Source organism: Cherax quadricarinatus, chromosome 65, assembly GCF_038502225.1.
Source record: "Cherax quadricarinatus isolate ZL_2023a chromosome 65, ASM3850222v1, whole genome shotgun sequence".
Taxonomy (NCBI): Eukaryota; Metazoa; Arthropoda; class Malacostraca; order Decapoda; family Parastacidae; genus Cherax; species Cherax quadricarinatus.
In genome coordinates, this window is record NC_091356.1 from 13,845,040 (window position 1) to 13,866,340 (window position 21,301).

The window sequence follows — 21,301 nt, forward strand, 5'->3', positions numbered from 1 at the left end:
TACGCATCAGCAATTTCCCAATTTGATCCCTATTTTCGGCCAATTCCAATGTTCCAGTCTACTAAAATCATAGCTATTTTGCGAGAGCTCCATTTATTCTATCGACTGAGTACAAGAAACTGCCATTTACTGATTTCAACTACCCAATAAAGTGGTCAGAAATTGGCAATTTGGTCAATTTCCCACAAATTTCAAAATATGCCAATTGCAAAACAGGGTCCAGAATAAACAAGACAGACATTCCTGTCACTAAAATAGCATTTTATTTGTTCATTAGTCACATCTCCAGGCCCCTCTTACATTACTTTTGCTTTCCATTTTGAATTTTTATTCTCACAAAAAATAGAAGATTTACTGTTATGTATACTACTGCATCATTGTAAAAACGGTGTAAATAATATCACCGCACTTGCGCAATAATATCAGACTCACCATTTGTTGTGCATTAGACACGTGGCGTGATTTGTTTACTCTTAAGAGAACATCAGCAAAAATCTAACATTTTTGCTATTTTGTGCTCAATTTCAAGGTACTTCTCATCATGAAAAACAATAAAATCATCTCTATTTCTGTAATATATCTTCCATTCTATCAAATGAGACCAAGAAAACGAGAATACAATCATAAATACCATACGAAAATAGACTGCAAAGTCGCTGTTTTAAACCAAAAACACAATCGGAGCTTTTTTTCTCATGCACTGTGCTGCAGGATTTTTTTTGTACTGCACACACTGACCATGCAGACCCATTCTTTCATATGTAGGCCTACCAGCTTTCTCTCGCTAGATTTGAAGGCACTAGAATTTATGAGTTCAAGTACAGCACCAACCCTGGCTTTCAAGTTGTACCAGTGTGTACATTTAAAACTAAACAAGAAAAACAGAACACTTTGGTTGCCATTTGCACTGTTGGGGATGCTGTTGCTATTACAGGAGGGGCCCGCTTATACAGCAAGGTTAAGTTCTGGGCTACTGCTGTAAAGCAAAAATCACTGTCAAGTGAATCATAGCCTTTTTTTCACTTTTAAGTGCATGTGAAAAATGGATAACATATTTACACTATATGTTAAACTAGCAACAGAACTAGGCCTAAAAAATGCATATACAGTATATACATTACTTACCTTAAAATATTTTCATTCTTAGCTTATTGTGAGTGGTGAATATATTTATTGTAGGAAATCTGAATAAATGAAAAATGGGTATAATTAAAACCGATGTATTGGCAAAATGCCCTAAAGTGAAGCACTATAAAGTGGGGCCCTCCTGTATTCTATTAAGCAAAACAATGCCCTCAGGACTGTATAAGCCCTCATTTCCATATATTTGGGCATTTGGCTTAATTTATTAAGAAAATAGACTGAGAGACAGTATTTTTAGTACTGGGTAAGCCACAGGGCCCAACTGACCTTAATACAGTAGCTTTCAACACAATACCATCGCCCAGTGCAATACTTTAATTTTAGAATGTTCTTCAAAAACTAAGGTAGGCTCATACATGCAATACACACAAAACAGGTAGAAAAATTTTAACAAAGGTAGGCTCATACATGCAATACACACAAAACAGGTAGAAAAATTTTAACAGTCAGAGGCCCAATTCATACACAAATGTGGGTTCTATACAAGTACATATACATAGTATCCACTTTTTATTTCTGTATTAGAATATTTTAAATGACTAAAAATGAAAATGGTAAACTCAAGATATGAGGGTAAAACATAAAAATAAATAAATAAAGTTTTACATAACTCCTTACAGTACCTTCAGAAAAAGTGACAAAAATCACAAGAACTTGAAATCAAGAAACAGCAAAATATAACTGAACGGAACTGACAAAATCCTAAGTAAATTAAAGTGCTCTTGGGAACCAAGTGCTTTCTAACTACCTGGAGAGCTTGCGGGGAAGCAGAGCCAGCAATTAGCTGGCTCATCATCATGAGAGGTAACTGGGGGCCACCCAAGGAAGAATATCCTCCTTGGGGTAGAAACATAAGGTTACTGCGCCCTTCTTCACTGGTTTCTTCCTCTACCTTACCCCCTACTTCCTCTACATCACCCTGGCCACTCTTCATGAGCAGAACGTGCCGCCGCCTTGCCAATCGAATATAGAGTTCTTCCTTACGTTTTTGTAATCTAAGGAGTGTGTTCCATTCTTCTTCTTTCTGCTTAATCAAGAACTCTAATGCCTGAAATTAAACAAAATGAGCAAAGTCAACATGTAAACATTATAGAATAATAATAATGGTAAAGTCACAAATAATCTACACCTAGGAGCTGAAACCTTTAGAAATTTCAGTCTATTCTAGACCATTATTCAATCACAGCCCACTTGACAATGGTTCAGGATGAACTGACAAGTCATCTAAAATTTCCTCTTCTAATTGTGGATTACACTGGTCTGCATGATTTTTTTTGTATTGATTCTATGGTATATTTTTCGGTATATATATGGAAAATACCTAGGTAGTAGGTTGGTAGACAGCAACTGCCCAGGGAGGTACTACCATCCTGCCAAGTGAGTGTAAACGGAAGCCTGTAATTGTTTTACATGATGGTAGGATTGCTGGTGTCTTCTTTTTCTGTCTCATACACATGCGAGATTTCAGGTACATCTTGCTACTTCTACTTACACTTAGGTCACACTACACATACATGTACAAGCATATACAGTGGACCCCCGGTTCACGTTATTAATCCGTTCCTGAGAGCTCATCGTAAAGCAAAATTATCGGAAGGTGAATCAATTTTCCCCATAAGAAATAATGGAAATCAAATTAATCCATGCAAGACACCCAAAAGTATGAAAAAAAAAACTTTTACCACATGAAATATTAAGTTTAATGCAATAGAATAATTACAATAATAACAATAGAATAATCACAATAAAATAATTGACACCTTTAATGAAGATCTGGTGATGATTGATGGGATGGGAGGAGGGGAGAGTGTCGAAGTTTTTAATGTTTAGAAGGGGAATCCCCCTCCATTAAGACTTGAGGTAGCAAGTCCTTTTCCAGGGTTACTTCCCTTCTTCTTTTAATGCCACTACGACCAGCTTGAGTCACTGGACTTCTGTCGCACAACATATCTGTCCATAGAGGCCTGTACCTCTCGTTCCTTTATGATTTTCCTACAATGGTTCACAACATTGTCAGTGTACAGGTTGCCAACACGGCTTGCAGTAGCTGTGTCAGGGTGATTTTCATCAAAAAAGGTTTGCACTTCAAGCCACTTTGCACACATTTCCTTAATCTTTGAAGTAGGCAACTTCGTCAATTTCTCTATCCCCTCCTCCGAAGCAGTTTCCTCAGGTCTGGCCTCTTGCTGTTGAAGATGATCTAACAGCTCATCAGTGGTTAGTTCGTCATTGTCCTGCTCCACCAACTCTTCCACATCATCCCCACTAACCTCCAACCCCAAGGACTGCCCCAGTGCCACAATGGATTCCTCAACTGGCATAGGATTCCCGGGGTTAGCCTCAAACCCTTCAAAATCCCTTTTGTCTACACATTCTGGCCACAGTTTCTTCCAAGCAGAGTTCAAGGTCCTCTTAGTCACTCCCTCCCAAGCCTTACCTATAATGTTTACACAATTGAGGATATTAAAGTGATCCTTCCAAAACTCCTTTAGTCAATAGAGTTTCTGTGGTCACTTCAAAGCACCTTTCAAACATAGCTTTTGTGTACAGTTTCTTGAAGTTGGAAATGACCTGCTGGTCCATGGACTGCAGGAGAGGAGTGGTATTAGGAGGCAAAAACTTGACCTTAACCCTTTGACTGTTTCCGACGTATAAATACGTCTTACGAGCCAATGTTTCTGACGTATTTATACGCACAAATTCTAGCGGCTTCAAATCGAGTGCCAAAGGCCTGATAGGCCTACACGGGAGAGAATGGGTCTCAGTGGTCGGTGTGCACCCTGTGAAAAAAATCTGGGACCTAGCGGTGCATTGTGGGAACGCCATGTTGTCAGTCCATTTTCACCATGCCTCTCGGTAAGAAGTTCCTCACTCCTCGGCGGATTGGAGGTCTTTTGTTCCCAAGTGATAGCTCTAACAGCGATGAAAGTGTCAGTGACAGTGAATTCAAGGGTTTTCAAGTGAGTGTTACCGAAAAAAGTGCCCAGGATAACGTAAATAGTGACGAAAACCCAGATGACCCACAACCTTCGACCTCTGGTGCTGTGCCGGCTTGTTCACGTTCACGTTCGCCTGTACCAGGACGAAAGAGGAAACTATTTGGTCGTGTACAACACCCTGATGATAGCAGTGATAGTGATAGTGATAGTGATTTCAAAGTCATTGAAAGCAGTTCTAGTGACAGTGAGAGTGAATATTCCCCAGTGAAGCGCCAGTATGTACGACGTAGCATGCGGTCTGGTAGTGTTTCATATGTTGTTCCAAGGGGAAGGAGAAACTCTGGGAGCACATCCCGTGGCCCAACACCACGACCTGATAGTGAAGATGACGATATTGTAACGATGGGTATGAATGGTGACAGTGAGGGAGGAGGCAGTGGTGGTGATAGTGAGGGTGGCACGGCCCATGTGGCACCATCACCGGGCCACGCTACTAGCCACGCAGCTGACTCAGCAGAACAACCAGCCTCACCCTACCCCACACTGCCACAACCTGCACCACCACAACCTGCACAGCCACAACCACAGCCACAACCACGGTACAATATCCAGACCCCACCAGCAGACCGCATCTGGGATTGGCAGGACGGTGACGAGTTTGTTCCCAGTCCCCATGACTTTGATGAAACACAAAGTGGAATAAAGCCATCTTGTCCACTTGGGAACAATGCCAGTGAACTGGACTGCTTTGAGTTATTCTTCGATGAACCCCTGATGGACATCATTGTCAGGGAAACCAACACATACTGTGAATACACCATGGCAAATACAATTCTCTCACCAAAATCACGGCTACACAAGTGGAAGGAGACAACTGTGGCAGAGATGTACCTGTTTTTTGCCACAATAATGCTTATGCCACATGTGTATAAGCACACTGTCACCACATACTGGACAACAGATCGCCTGATTTCAACTCCAGGTTTTAGTGACATTATAGGTGTCAATCGTTTCCTGATACTGTTGCGTATGTTACACTTTTCAGACAAAACCAGGCCTGACAGAAGCGACAGGTTATATAAGATAAGAAATGTGTTTATGTACCTGAAACAAAAGTGCTGCATGTATTTTTATCCCTTCAGGAAGCTTGTTATTGATGAGTCCTTGATTTTATTCAAAGGAAGACTCTCATTCAAGCAATATATACCAAGCAAGAGGAAACGCTTTGGTATAAAGCTATTTGTACTGTGTGATTGCAGAAGTGGTCTTGTTTTAGATATTATTGTGTACACTGGCAGTAATACTTTGAGAGATACCATGAAGTTATTGGGTATCTCTGGTGATGTGGTTCGAACAATGATGGAACCATATCTTGGTAAGGGGCATATGTTATTTACTGATAACTGGTACACAAGCCCCTTACTCAGTGATTTCTTGCGAGTGAACTTGACAGACGTGTGTGGCACAGTGCGTGGTAATCGCAAACATATGCCAAGGTTCGACGCTGGCACTCGCAGAGGTGAGGTGCAAGCCTTTGCTGCCAATGACATCATGGCATTTCGGTGGCATGACAAACGTGATGTCACATTGTTGACATCAGTTCACACAAACGAAATGGTACCCAGTGGCAGGGACAACAGAGAGACCAATGAACCCATTCTAAAGCCTGCAGCTGTCATGGACTACAACCTCAATATGCGCTTAGTGGACAAATGTGACATGCAGATTGGGTTTGCAGACTGTGTACGCAAGAGTTATAAGTGGTATATCAAACTTTTTTTCCATCTTGTTGATATCTCTATGCTAAATGCTTATAACATATACAAGTTGAAGACCAACAAAACACCAAAATATGGTGAATTTTGCCTGTCAGTAATCAGACAAATAATTGCAAAGTACAAAGGAGCAACTCCTGCAATAGACCAGTGCCCACAGACGTCATCTCGTTTGAGGCCTGGTGATCACTACCCCATACTGCCTCCTACTACTGCCAAGAAAAATGCTCAGACGAGGTGTTATGTATGTATGCATACCACAAAACGCCCACAAACACGCAGAGACACTCGTTTTATGTGTGAGGAGTGTGAAGTGCCCCTCTGCATATACCCATGTTTCAAAGAGTTCCACAAGCTGCAGCAGTTCTAGGAACGTGGTTAGTGACTGTACATATGTATATATATTATGGAACAATAGTAATAAACATTGTTTTGTATTGTTTGTTTGTGTATACACAAACTAATAGTGATAAAGTTTGTTCTGTTATTGTGTTGTAAATAATGAGTGTATATTTGAACAATGCACCTTACATTGGTCTCACAGGCCACATAAGTTACCTGGAAAAGAAAAATATTGAAAAATGCAAGAAACCTTTGAATTAGAGTAAATAAAAGAATACCGGGTGGGCGGCAGTCGCCGCTGTTGCCGTACGCACGTCAATTTCTGCAAACTTTGCGGCTCTATATCTCGGTAAGTACTGATGGCAAAAAATTTTTTTTAGGCTTAAAACACTAGTAAAAATATTCCTAACATTTTCATAAGAAAAATAATTTTTTTTTTTCGAATATTTGGCGACAGAATGACAGTTTCAGAGAGGGCCCTGAAACAGTCAAAGGGTTAATGAAGCTCATGTCCCCACAAAGTCGCTCTGCCAAGTCTGTAGGATGACCAGGGGCATTGTCTAACACCAGGAGGCACTTAAGGTCTAATTTCTTTTCAATTAGGTAATTTTTCACAGTGGGGGCAAATGCATGGTGAAACCAGTCATAGAAAAAGTCCCTAGTGACCCATGCCTTAGTGTTTGCCCTCCACAGCACACACAAATTAGCCTTGAGGATATTCTTTTGCCTGAACGCACTGGAAGTTTCTGAGTGATACACCAATAAAGGCTTCACTTTGCAATCACCACTAGCATTGGCACACATCAGAAGAGTAAGCCTGTCTTTCATAGGCTTATGTCCTGGGAGTGCCTTTTCCTCCTGAGTAATGTAAGTCCTGCTTGGCAGTTTCTTCCAAAACAGGCCTGTTTTATCACAATTAAACACTTGTTCAGGTTTCAATCCTTCAGCCTCTATGTACTCCTTGAATTCATGCACATATTTTTCAGCTGCTTTTTGGTCTGAACTGGCAGCCTCACCATGCCTAATCACACTATGTATGCCACTACGATTCTTAAATCTCTCAAACCAACCTTTGCTGGCCTTAAATTCACTCACATCACCACTAGTTGCAGGCATTTTTCTAATTAAATCCTCGTGCAACTGCCTAGCCTTTTCACAAATGATCACTTGAGAGATGCTATCTCCTGCTATCTGTTTTTCATTTATCCACACCAATAAGAGTCTCTCAACATTTTCTAACACTTGCGATCGCTGTTTTGTAATCACAGTTGCACCTTTTGCAAGAACAGCTTCCTTGATTGCCGTTTTCCTGCTCACTATAGTAGAGATGGTTGATTGGGATTTACTATACAACTTGGCCAGGTCCGACACACGCACTCCACTTTCATACTTGCAATTATCTCTTTCTTCATTTCAATAGTCATTAGCACCCTTGGTCTCGATGGGTTGGCACTAGAAGCTTTCTTGGGGCCCATGGTGACTTATTTTGCAGAAACATGCACCAAAAACAGTGATAATATGGATAATATGGAATGTACCGAATGTATCCTTAGATGCGCGCACACTGGCTGGCTTGTAAACACTGGCACACACAGGGCAGTTCAGGCCACATGTAGACACGTCTCATACGAATCGTATTGCGTACCGGGTTTTGTAACGGGAACCGAGGCAAATTTTTTGCGATATAATGCTTCGGATACCGGATTTATCGGTTACCGATGACTTCGAGAACCAGCGGTCCACTGTATATACACACCCCTCTGGGTTTTCTTCTATTTTCTTTCTAGTTCTTGTTCTTGTTTATTTCCTCTTACCTCCATGGGGAAGTGGAACAGAATTCTTCCTCCAAAAGCCATGCGTGTTGCAAGAGGCGACTAGAATGCCGGGAGCAAGGGGCTAGTAACCCCTTCTCCTGTATATATTACTAAATGTAAAAGGAGAAACTCATTTTTCCTTTTCGGCCACCCCACCTCGGTGGGATACGGCCAGTGTGTTAAAAAAAAAATACATATGGAAAATAGTGATTCATTGTGTTTTTTATTCATCTCTATCACGTGAGGTTGTCAAGTCGTATGGAAACATTACTTTTCTCTTTTCGTATAACATAAGTACAGTGAACCCCCAGATATCGCCTGGTGCGAAAATCGGCCAATTCGGAAATTGAGCACTTTTTGGGCGAAATTTCCCCCTGGAATTTCGGCCATCCATTCGGAAATCATTGGTATGAGACGCGTCCACCCGCCGGCAACGTGCTTCTTCACACACATCACACTCAGTCTGCGGGTCTCTCTCACTGAGTTAGAAATACTCCACACGTTCATCCATTGTTTTAGGTGCTTGTTTATTGATTGCAACAGTGAAATAAGCTACCATGGGACCAAAGAAAGTTCAGAGTGCCAGCCCTTTGGTAAAGAAGATGAGAAACGCAATAGAATTCAAGAAAGAAGTTATAGCAAAATATGAAAGTGGCATACATGTGGCAGAGCTGGCCAGGGTGTATGGGAAATCTACACCAACAATCAGTTCCATCCTGCTGAAGCAGAAATCAAGGAAGCTGATGTTGCAAAAGGTGTAAATATGCTAACGAAACAGAGGTCTCAAACAAGTGAGGATGTGGAGAAGTTGTTGTTGGTGTGGGTCAATGAGAAACAATTAGTGGGAGATAGTGTTTCTGAGAGAATAATTTGTGAGAAAGCAAGGCAGTTGCATGCGGATCTCGTAAAGAAAATGCCAGGAACGAGTGCTGCTGTTAGTGAATTTAAGGCCAGCAAAGGCTGGTTCAACAGATTCAAGAAGCGTAGTGGCATACACAGTGTTGTAAGGCATGGCAAGGCTGCAAGTTCTGACAAATGTGCAGCAAAAGCATTTGTTGATGAATTCAAGGGGTACGTAGAGGCTGAAGGATTCCTCCCCAACAAGTGTTCAATTGTGACGAAACAAGCCTCTTTTGAAAAGAAAATGTCAAAAAGGACCTACATCATGCATGAGGAAAAGGCACTGCCAGGACACAAACCTATGAAGGATATGCTAACTCTTTCGTTCTGTGGTAATGCTAGTGGGAATTTCAAAGTGAAGACTTTACTCGTGTATCATTCTGAAAACCCCCGAGTGTTCAAGGAAAACAACGTCATGAAGAGTAAATTGTATGTGATATGGAGGCTAACAACAAGGCATGGGTCACAAGGCTAATTTTCAATGAGTAGGTCAAAGAAGTGTTTGGCCCGAATGTGAAGAAATACCTCCTGGAAAATAAATTGCCAATTAAGTGCCTCCTGGTAATGGACAGTGCTCCTGCACATCCTCCAGACTTGGAAGACCTACTGTTTGAGGAGTGTAAGTTCATCACAGTGAAGTTCTTGCCCCCTAATACCACTCCTCTCATCCAGCCCATGGACCAGCAGGTCATTTCAAACTTCAAAAAACTGTACACCAAAGCAATGTTTCAAAGGTGCTCTGAAGTGACCTCGGACACTGAACTGGAGGAATCATTTCAATATCCTCCACTGCATAAGCCTTATAGATAAGGCTTGGCAGGGAGTGACTTCCAAGACTTTGACTTCTGCTTGGAAAAAACTGTGGCCAGAATGTGTCCTCAACAAGAATTTTCAAGGGTTTGAGGCTGACCCTGATGAGCCTACGCCTGCTGTGGAATCTACTGTGTCTTTGGGGATGTCCATGGGGGTTGGATGTGAGTGGCCAGGATATGGAAGAGTTGGTGGAGGACCACAGGGAAGAGCTAACCACAGAAGAGCTGCAACACCTTCAACAGGAGCAGCAACAGATCACAGCTGAGGATATTGCTTCAGAGGAGGAAGAGAGGGAGGAGAATATGCCTTCTTCAGTGATCAAGGAAATTTGTGCAAAGTGGAGTGAGGTGCAAAGTTTTGCAGAGAATTATCACCCTGACAAAACTGTTGCAAGCCGTGTCTGCAACATGTTCAATAACAATGTCTTGTTCCATTTTAGGCAAATTTTACAGAGATGTCAGAAACAGACCTCTCTGGAAAGATTTTTTGTGTGACAGGGGTGCAGTGACCCCTCAAGTTGGTTCTAGTGGAAGTAAAACACAAAGAAAAGAAGTAACCCCAGAAAGGGCTTTGATACCTGAAGTCCTTATGGAGGGAGATTCACCTTCCAAACAATAAACTCTCCTCCCTCTCCCTTCCTCGCCTTCTTCCATATGCCAACAAGTCTTCAATAAAGGTATGTAAAGTTCATTTATTATTAAAATTACTGCTTTATATTTCTTTCTCATTGTTTTCTGCATGTAAAACTATAGGTATTCTTTAAAAAATTTATTTTTTTGTTAATATTTTTGGGTGTCTGGAACAGATTAATTGGATTTACATTGGTTCTTACGGGAAATATTACTTCAGATTTAGGCCAACCTTCTGAAACAGATTACAGCTGATAACCGGGGGTCCACTGTAAATGAGGAAGTGGTATATTACCAATTAAAATGCTTACCTTATAATGACTTAAATGTTAAATCCAATATATTTTTCTTTATTTTCAGATTATTAATAAGTCTAGAGGTTGCACAAATTCATCAGACATATTTTGCTATGTCTGAAGACAATTCACACCTTCAGATTCCCGGAGCAACATTACTCCTTTATTGAAGCTCTGCTACTTTACTTATTTTGGCTGCAAACTTGAAGACCAGGACAAACCATTTCCACCACACTAAGCTTGCAAGAGTTGCATCAGTAAGCTCCAAATGTTGTCAGTTGGAAAACTAAATGTATGCCCTTTGAAGTACCAATAGTATGGCAGGAGCAGATGAACCATCATGATAACTGCTACTTTTGTATCACTAAAGTAGCTGGATTCAACAGGAAGACTAAAGATTGCATAATATACCCAAATATTCCTTCAGCAATAAGGGCTGTTCCACACTCTGAAGATATTCCTGTACTTGTACCACCTGAGCCATGACAAATTTCATCAGAGTCTGATACCAGTGATTCTAAGGAGATGGAAATAGACTATGAACCTTCCAAAAGAAAGTGCACAGTTACTTGGCTCTAGACTGAAGGAACACAGGCTTCTAGCTCCTGGAACAACATTTGCTTGGTACCGTCATCGTGAAGCGGAATTCACTCAGTTCTTTGACAAAGAGGAATCTTTAGTTTTTTGTTCAAATATTTAAAATATTTCTCACCTTACTGAACACATGGGGATGTCATACAAAGCAGATGAATGGAAACTCTTCATTGATTCCTCTAAAAGAAGTTTAAAGGCTGTACTTCTCTACAATGGCAACACAGCTGTATCTGCACCAACTGGCCATAATGTCCAAATGTCAGAAACTTATGCAAATATGAAGACACTAATATCTGCAATCAAGTACCAAAATCACAATTTTCTCATTTGTGGTGATTTAAAAGTTATTGCTCTCCTACTAGGTCTTCAAGGTGGATACACCAAGTATCCCTGTTTTCTGTGTCTTTGGTATAGTAGGGCAGACAGCCAGCACTATGAACAAAAAGACTGGCCACCAAGAACCAGCTTCTTACCCAGAAGTCACAACGTGAAAACTGTGCCACTAGTTGACCCCAAGAAAATTCTGCTGCCACCACGCCACATTAAATTAGGGATTATGACAAATTTTGTGAAGGCCTTGAACAAGAATGGAACTGCTTTCAAGTACAGTGGAACCTCAAGTTTCGAACAGCTCCCAACTTGAACAATTATGCAAGTGTATTTTTGTAAGTGCTTTTTTAAGTGTATTTTTGGGGGTCTGGAACGGACTAATCTAATTTACATTATTTCTTATGGAAACAAATTCGTTCGGTATCGGCACTCGAACAGCCTTCTGGAATGAATTAAGTTTGTAACTCAAGGTACCACTGTACCTGGAGTCAAAGTTTCCTCGTATAAGTGAAGGCACGCTAAAGGCAGGAATCTTTGTTGGCCCTCAGATTCAGGAATTGATGAAGGACAAGCATTTTGACAAAGCATTAGCAGGTGTCGAGGTGAATGCCCGGTTTTCATTCAAGCAGATTGTCCACAACTTCCTGGGAAATAGGTGCTCCTCCGAATATGAATAAATGATCCAAGACCTGATTTCAAATTTCCAACAACTTGGGTCTAGAATGAGTGTGAAGATGCACTTTTTGGACTCACATCTTGACTATTTTCCCAACAATTGTGGGGGAATACAGTGAAGAACAAGGAGGGTGGTTCCATCAGGATATTGGCACCATGGAAACTCGATACCAGGGCAAATGGAATGTCAGCATGATGGCGGATTACTGCTGGTTATTGAAACATACTGGTCTCAATGCACAGCACAAGCGAAACTCAAGTGGTCCTCCTTCCTTTGATTCAATATGTAGGCTAATCATTAGGAGCATATTTTTTTAACGAAATTATTTGATTTGATTTATGTTGATTTGGAATTCATACATTCTTAACCCTTTCAGGGTCCCCAGGCCCTCTCCCAGACTTGTTCTCAGGGTCACCCAAATTTCAAAAAAAAAAAAAACTATTTTTTTTCTTATGAAAAGATAGAGAATCTTTTCCCAATCATAATCACACCAAAAGTATGAAATTTGATGGAAAACTTACGGAATTATGCTCTCACAAAGTTAGCAGTCTCGATGATGTTTACGCATCGGAGTTTTTGCCCACTGTGAGCCCTATTTTCGGCCAATTCCAGTGTACTAGTCGACAAAAATCATAACTATTTCACTAGAGCTCCATTTTTTCTATCGAATGAGTACAAGAAACCACCCATTTACCAATTTCAACTATCCAATACAGTGGTCAGAATTTAGCAACTTTGCCAACTTCACACAAATTTCAAAAGATGCCAATTTCCAAATAGGGTCCAGAATAAACAAGAAAGACATTCTTGGCACTAAAATAACATTTCCTCTGTTCATTAGTCACATCCCCATACCCTTCTTACATTCTTTTGCTTTCCACTTTAAATTTTTATTCTTACAAAAAATAGAAGATTTACTGTTATGCAGACTACTGCATTAGTGTAGAAATGGTATAAATAATATCGGTGCACTTGTGAAAGAATATTAGACTCGCCAGTTGACGTGTACTGGACGCTTAGCATGATTTGTTTACTTTTGAACTTTGGTAAAAATCGAACATTTCTCCTACTTTGAGCTCAATTTCAAGGTACTTTTCATTGTAAAACCAGTCAAAATCATCTCAATTTCTGTAGTATGTCTTCCATTCTATAAAATGAGACCAGGAAAACTAGAATACAACAATAAATACCATACAAAAATGCAGTGCAAAGTCGCTGTTTTAATCCCAAAACACGATCAAAGTTTTTTTTTTCTCATTACGCACTGTGTGCTGCAGGATTTTTTTTATACTGCGCACACTGACCACATAGACCCATTCTTTCATATGTAGGCCTACCAGCTTTCTCTCACTAGATTTGAGGGTGCTAGAATTTAGGTGTCTTAGTATGTCAAAAACCCTGGTGTGTAAGCAGTATTAGTACGTCCGAAACCCTGAAAGGGTTAAAACTGACAATGTGCTTTTCCATGATTACCTGCCTAATTTTAATAAATTAACAATTTATTAAAAATTCACACTTTTTTATTATTATTAATTTGTATTTTATTCAAAATACTTACGTGATAGAGCAAAATGGTTTATTTACAATCAGCAGCCCAAGAATATGTAAGATTGCAACCATGAATAAAAATAAAAATTAAAAACATTCCAAATGCTGACCAGTGAATTATTTGTCTTTCCAGTCACAGTATTATGTCTTATTCATTATAAAAGGTCAATATTTCATCTTTTAATTTAAGGTAATGCTGCATTTTTAATTAAATAAGAAGGAAACAATTTAACATGCATGTCATTTCTCATTTTCTCAAGGTATTCAATTTATGACTACTCCAATCACTAAGTGCTGGAAAACAAGCAGAATACTGATATACATAAAGATTTTGCAAAAGCCTTTGATAGGTATAAACATTGCATGACAAAATGCATGTGGAATGAATAATGGAAAAATGGGAAGATAGCTCTTCAAATTATCTTCCTTATTCTCATATCTGACCTAACCAAGATACAAATTATAACACTTTATCATCATTTGAAGACAATATGGTAGAATACTAGAATTTTTATGAACATGGCATCCACTGGGGATACAGTAAACCTCCAAACTAATGAAACTAGTTCTTTTAGTAGGCTACAAGATAAAATATAATGTTCAATGAGGACAAACTTCAACTACTGTTCTACGAAAAACTGAAGAATGAAAACAAATTATGAAAGGCAACTCAGTGCTGTATGACCCTCTGGGTTTTGTGCATGGTTCTAATTACAATATTCATAATAAAAAAAAGGCAATTAAACCACCAGCCATCGGAAGGAGAGGGGCACAGTAGTCAACAACTCCAGGTCTCTTCAAGCCCCGTGGGGAAATTTAGCTGAGTTGGCCCCACATGACCCAACAACTCAACAACCTGACATGCCCCACCACAGGGATTTAGCACCACACTGTGAGAGCTGGTGCGGTCATCCCAGAATAAATAACTTGATCCTCCTTCAGGAGCCTGAGATGGGTCATCATCTGATCAAGACCAGTGTCAGGTGTGCCATCCTGACAAATGTACCAGCAAAATTATGCCATCAAATGAAGCAAAATTACTAATATATTCCTTTCACAGTGAGTAACTGTGAAAGGAATACATTAGTGCAGTATTGCTATCAACTGCGGAGATGCTGGTAAAATAACGATACTCTTTAACCCCTAAACTGTCCACACGTAGATATACGTTCCTGTGCGGCAGGCTTCAAACGTAGATCAATGTTTTATTTTTCATTCCTTCAAAATTGGCGCGATAGCCCTGAGTCGCCTAGACATGAGAGAATGGATGTGCGCACTCAGTGTGCGCACTATGAAAAAAATAAGGGATGCTGGGGTACTGCATGGTAGCACCAGTTAGTTTCAGCTCCATCTTGGGTCAACATTATGGCAAACCCCCGTGATTCACTGACACCTCGGCGTATTAACACTACTATTCCTGGAAAGTGATACAGAACGTGAGTTCAGTGGTTTTGACTCCGATACAGCCACTAAAAATCAAGGAATTAGTGAAACTTTTGTAGATAACCCAGATGACCCTCAGGCCATGACCTCTGGGGTGGCCAGTGTAGACAGTGTGGCCATACCAGACCCTCAGTCCAGCACTTCTGAGGTGGCCAGTGTGGCCACAACAGACCCTCAGCCAGCACCTCTGGGGTTGCTAGTGTTACTTCCCAAAGGCAACTCTGCAAGAGGAAATTATCATTTTCCATGCGTTTTGGTGATGATGATAGTGAAAGAGATATAAGTGACAATGATGAAATTGATTTTATGCCGATAGACGATTCGTCGAGTGAAAGTGATTATCATTTTTCCCCAGTGAAATGTACTTTTAGGCGTCGTAACCTACGTTTAGGCAGTGAGCCACATGCAGTCGGTGGCAAGGGTCGTGGCAGGTCACGACCTGAAACCCCAGCCACTGATAGTGATAATGAAGGTGAATATGCTGGGATGGAGGAAGAGGGGGGGGGGGGTGGCATGGTGCTTGTGCCTCGTGGTGCAGTGGGTGGGCAGACAAAGGACCGCCCGGCACCCTCTCAACCATGTGCTGCCTCCACTCCTATCCCCCCTCCAGCTCCCCCATGCCCCATGCCACAGGTCTACCCTACACCATGTGACTGCGAATGGAACTGGACAGAAAGTACACCATTTGTGCCACATCCTTTCAATTTTGATGCCAGTGGAAGTGGCATCATGCCACACTGTTCTATCACAAATGAGTTTACAGAGTTGGACTATTTTCAACTATACTTTGATGAGCCGATAATGAACCTAATTGTTACGACCAACATGTACTACCAGTATACAATGGACCACACAGATGTTCCAGTCTTCACGGCTGCGCAAGTGGAAAGATACAACTGTGGCTGAAATGTATTTATTCCTTGGCACTGTCATGCTTATGCCACACATCTATAAGAACAATATAGCACACTACTGGCCCACAGACGACTTCATCAGTACTCCAGTCTTCTGTGACCTCCTTCCCTGCAACAGATTCACTGTTGCTACGAATGTTGCACTTCTCAGACAGGAATACGTCAAACAGAAATGACCTCTTATACATAATCCGGGAATTGTTTATGTATCTGAAGCAAAAATTCAGTGCCTACTTTTATCCATTCAAGAACATTGTTGTCGATGAGTCCTTAGTTCTGTTCAAGGGACGACTGTCATTCAAACAATATATACCAAGCAAACGTAATCGTTTTGGTATAAAACTGGTCTTGTGTTGGATGTCATTATCTACACTGGGAAAAATACACTCGGCAATACTGTACCAGGCGCATGTTGGGCATTTCTGGGGATGATAGGGTTTGTTGACTGTGTGCGTAGGAGTCGCAAGTGGTATATAAACGCTTTTTCCACCTGGTAGACATTGCAATGCTCAATGCCTTCAACATGTATGAAATAAAGACTGGGAAGTGACAATGTTATGCAGAATTAACCTTCAATATCATCAAGCAGATAGTGAAAAAGTATGGTACCACACCTATACCTGTCACTCCACAGCAACCTGTCACCTCACAACAGTGACCTGTCACTCCACAAGAAGAGGAGAGAGTGCCCAACTGAATAATCCCTAACTGTCACTGCCTGGTACCATTACCATCTACTCCAAAGAAGAAGTACTCTCAGAAAAAGTGTGTTGTGTGTTTTTTTTTTTTTTTTTTTTCAACAAGTCGGCTGTCTCCCACCGAGGCAGGGTGACCCAAAAAAGAAAGAAAATCCCCAAAAAGAAAATACTTTCATCATCATTCAACACTTTCACCACACTCGCACATTATCACTTTTTGCAGAGGTGCTCAGAATACAACAGTTTAGAAGCATACACATATAAAGATACACAACATATCCCTCCAAACTGCCAATATCCCAAACCCCTCCTTTAAAGTGCAGGCATTGTACTTCCCATTTCCAGGACTCAAGTCCGACTATATGAAAATAACCGGTTTCCCTGAATCCCTTCACTAAATATTACCCTGCTCACACTCCAACAGATCGTCTGGTCCCAAGTACCATTCGTCTCCATTCACTCCTATCTAACACGCTCACGCACGCTTGCTGGAAGTCCAAGCCCCTTGCCCACAAAACCTCCTTTACCCCCTCTCTCCAACCCTTTCGAGGATGACCCCTACCCCACCTTCCTTCCCCTATAGATTTATATGCTTTCCATGTCATTCTACTTTGATCCATTCTCTCTAAATGACCAAACCACCTCAACAACCCCTCTTCTGCCCTCTGACTAATACTTTTATTAATTCCACACCTTTTCCTAATTTCCACACTCCGAATTTTCTGCATGATATTTACACCACACATTGCCCTTAAACAGGACATCTCCACTGCCTCCAACCGTCTCCTCACTGCTGCATTTACCACCCAAGCTTCACACCCATATAAAAGTGTTGGTACTACTATACTTTCATACATTCCCTTCTTTGCCTCCATAGATAACGTTTTTTGACTCCACATATACCTCAACGCACCACTCACCTTTTTCCCCTCATCAATTCTATGATTAACCTCATCCTTCATAAATCCATCCGCCGACACGTCAACTCCCAAGTACACGTCAACTCCCAAGTATCTGAAAACATTCGCTTCTTCCATACTCCTCCTCCCCAATTTGATATCCAATTTTTCTTTATTTAAATCATTTGACACCCTCATCACCTTACTCTTTTCTATGTTCACTTTCAACTTTCTACCTTTACACACATTCCCAAACTCATCCACTAACCTTTGCAATTTTTCTTTAGAATATCCCATAAGCACAGTATCATCAGCAAAATGTAACTGTGTCAATTCCCATTTTGAATTTGATTCCCCAAAATTTAATCCCACCGCTCTCCCGAACACCCTAGCATTTAATTCCTTTACAACCCCATCTATAAATATATTAAACAACCATGGTGACATTACACATCCCTGTCTAAGACCTACTTTTACCGGGAAGTATTCTCCCTCTCTTCTACACACCCTAACCTGAGCCTCACTATCCTCATAAAAACTCTTTACAGCATTTAATAACTTACCACCTATTCCATATACCTGCAACATCTGCCACATTGCTCCTCTATCCACTCTATCATATGCCTTTTCTAAATCCATAAATGCAATAAAAACTTCCCTATCTTTATCTAAATACTGTTCACATATATGCTTCAATGTAAACACTTGATCTACACATCCCCTACCCACTCTAAAACCTCCTTGCTCATCCGCAATCCTACATTCTGTCTTACCTCTAATTCTTTCAATTATAACCCTACCGTACACTTTTCCTGGTATACTCAGTAAGCTTATTCCTCTATAATTTTTACAGTCTCTTTTGTCCCCTTTCCCTTTATATAAAGGGACTATACATGCTCACTGCCAATCCCTAGGTACCTTCCCCTCTTTCATACATTTATTAAACAAAAGTACCAACCACTCCAACACTATATCCCCCCCTGCTTTTAACATTTATGTCATGATCCCATCAGTTCCAGCTGCTTTACCCCCTTTCATTTTATGTAATGCCTCACATACCTCCCCCACACTTACATTCTGCTCTTCTTCACTCCTAAAAATGGTATACCTCCCTGACCAGTGCATGAAATTACTGCCTCTGTTTCTTCCTTAACATTTAAAAGTTCCTCAAAATATTCTCGCCATCTACCTAATACCTCCATCTCCCCATATACTAACTCCCCTACTCTGTTTTTAACTGACAAATCCATACTTTCCCTAGGCTTTCTTAACTTGTTTAACTCACTCCAAAATTTTTTCTTATTTTCATTAAAATTTCTTGACAGTGCCTCTCCCACTCTATCATCTGCTCTCCTTTTGCACTCTCTCACCACTCTCTTTACCTTTCTTTTACTCTCCATATACTCTGCTCTTCTTATAACACTTCTGCTTTGTAAAAACCTCTCATAAGCTAACTTTTTCTCTTTTATCACACCCTTTACTTCATCATTCCACCAATCACTCCTCTTTCCTCCTGCCCCCACCCTCCTATAACCACAAACTTCTGCCCCACATTCTAATACTGCATTTTTAAAACTATTCCAACCCTCTTCAACCTCCCCACTACTCATCTTTGCACTAGCCCACCTTTCTGCCAATAGTCACTTATATCTCACCCGAACTTCCTCCTCCCTTAGTTTATACACTTTCACCTCCCTCTTACTTGTTGTTGCCACCTTCCTCTTTTCCCATCTACCTCTTACTCTAACTGTAGCTACAACTAAATAATGATCCGATATATCAGTTGTCCCTCTATAAACATGTACATCCTGGAGCCTACCCATCAACCTTTTATCCACCAATACATAATCTAATAAACTACTTTCATTACGTGCTACATCATACCTTGTATATTTATTTATCCTCTTTTTCATAAAATATGTATTACTTATTACCAAATCTCTTTCTACACATAGCTCAATTAAAGGCTCCCCATTTACATTTACCCCTGACACCCCAAATTTACCTACTACTCCCTCCATAACATTTTTACCCACTTTAGCATTGAAATCCCCAACCACCATTACTCTCACACTTGATTCAAAACTCCCCACGCATTCACTCAACATTTCCCAAAATCTCTCTCTCTCCTCTACACTTCTCTCTTCTCCAGGTGCATACACGCTTATTATAACCCACTTTTCACATCCAATCTTTATTTTACTCCACATAATCCTTGAATTAATACATTTATAGTCCCTCTTTTCCTGCCATAGCTTATCCTTCAACATTATTGCTACTCCTTCTTTAGCTCTAACTCTATTTGAAACCCCTGACCTAATCCCATTTATTCCTCTCCACTGAAACTCTCCCACCCCCTTCAGCTTTGTTTCACTTGCGTCTGCTTACACTAAACAGTGACCCCAAGTGCGAAAAGACACACGATACATGTGTCAGCAATGTGCGGTGGCACTCTGTATGAATCCATGCTTCTTGAAGTACCATACAGTGGTGGACTTCTAGAAACATAAATGGGACTTGTAAATACCTTCTATATAGTATATGTAAACAAAATTATGTGATTGAACCAGGTGTACAAATTCATTTATCAGTGTGAACATGTGCATTTGTGACAGTATGATTACTAATTCAGTACCAAACATTTGTGTCTCAACAATAATTTGCTATGAAATCAAAAGATCTGCAACAAAACATTATTATCATAACATGAAAACAACAAAAAATAGAAAAGAATTGGAAAAAAACAATAAATGTTTATTATTTCTGCAAGTGGCAGTGCTCCGTGTTACAGACACCTCGTCATTTAGCACCAACTTTGCAGGCTTATATCTCTAAGTACTGACCCTAATTTTTTTTTTTATCCTATACCATTTATAAAAATGCGCTCTTCAATTTAAAAACAAAAAAACTATTTTTTATTTTTCAAAATATTCGGAGCGCTGTGCAGGCAAACGTATATCTACGTTTGGACAGTTTAAGGATTGAACATTAAAATGGTATAAAATACCGACAGGTTGTTAGGTAAGACACATATGCAACAGTTAGATACCTAACTGTTGCATATGTGTCTTACCTAACAGTTTAAGGATTAAAGCACTTTTAATTTCTAACCTGAAATACTGTAACTGACATCTCTATTTAACCTTTTATGGGTCCATACTCCAAGAATGAAAAAAAAAAAAAAAACTCATGAAACAATAGGGAATCTTTTTCCAAAGGTAATGACACCAAAAGTAGGAAATTTGATGGAAAACTTATGGAATTATGCTTTTGCAAAGTCAGCAGTCTCGGCAATTTCGATCAATTTGATTCCTATTTTACGATAATTCCATTGTTCCAGTTGACCAAACTCTCAGCTATTTCACTAGTATGCCTTCCATTCTATCGACTCAGTACAAGAAACCGCCCATTTAACTACATCAACTACCCAATAATTAGAAAAATGATAATATGACCAAATTCACACAAAATTAAAAAATGGCAATTTAAAAATAGGGTCCAGAATAAACAATGTAGACGCTAAAACAACATTTTCTCTGTTCACTGGT

The 21,301-nt window shown here is 40.2% G+C and overlaps 1 protein-coding gene across 7 annotated transcripts in view; it reads right to left on the reverse strand.

Moving 5' to 3' along the window:
• The window catches only part of LOC128700546 (protein hsr-9), a 331,945-nt gene that overhangs the window by 70,787 nt on the left and 239,857 nt on the right, over nucleotides 1–21,301 (reverse strand). For all 7 annotated transcript variants that reach the window (XM_053793809.2, XM_070098961.1, XM_070098962.1 and 4 more), the window contains one exon: nucleotides 1,892–2,191. In XM_053793809.2, the coding sequence (XP_053649784.1) occupies nucleotides 1,892–2,191 (300 nt within the window). The remainder of the gene's footprint in view (nucleotides 1–1,891; nucleotides 2,192–21,301) is intronic.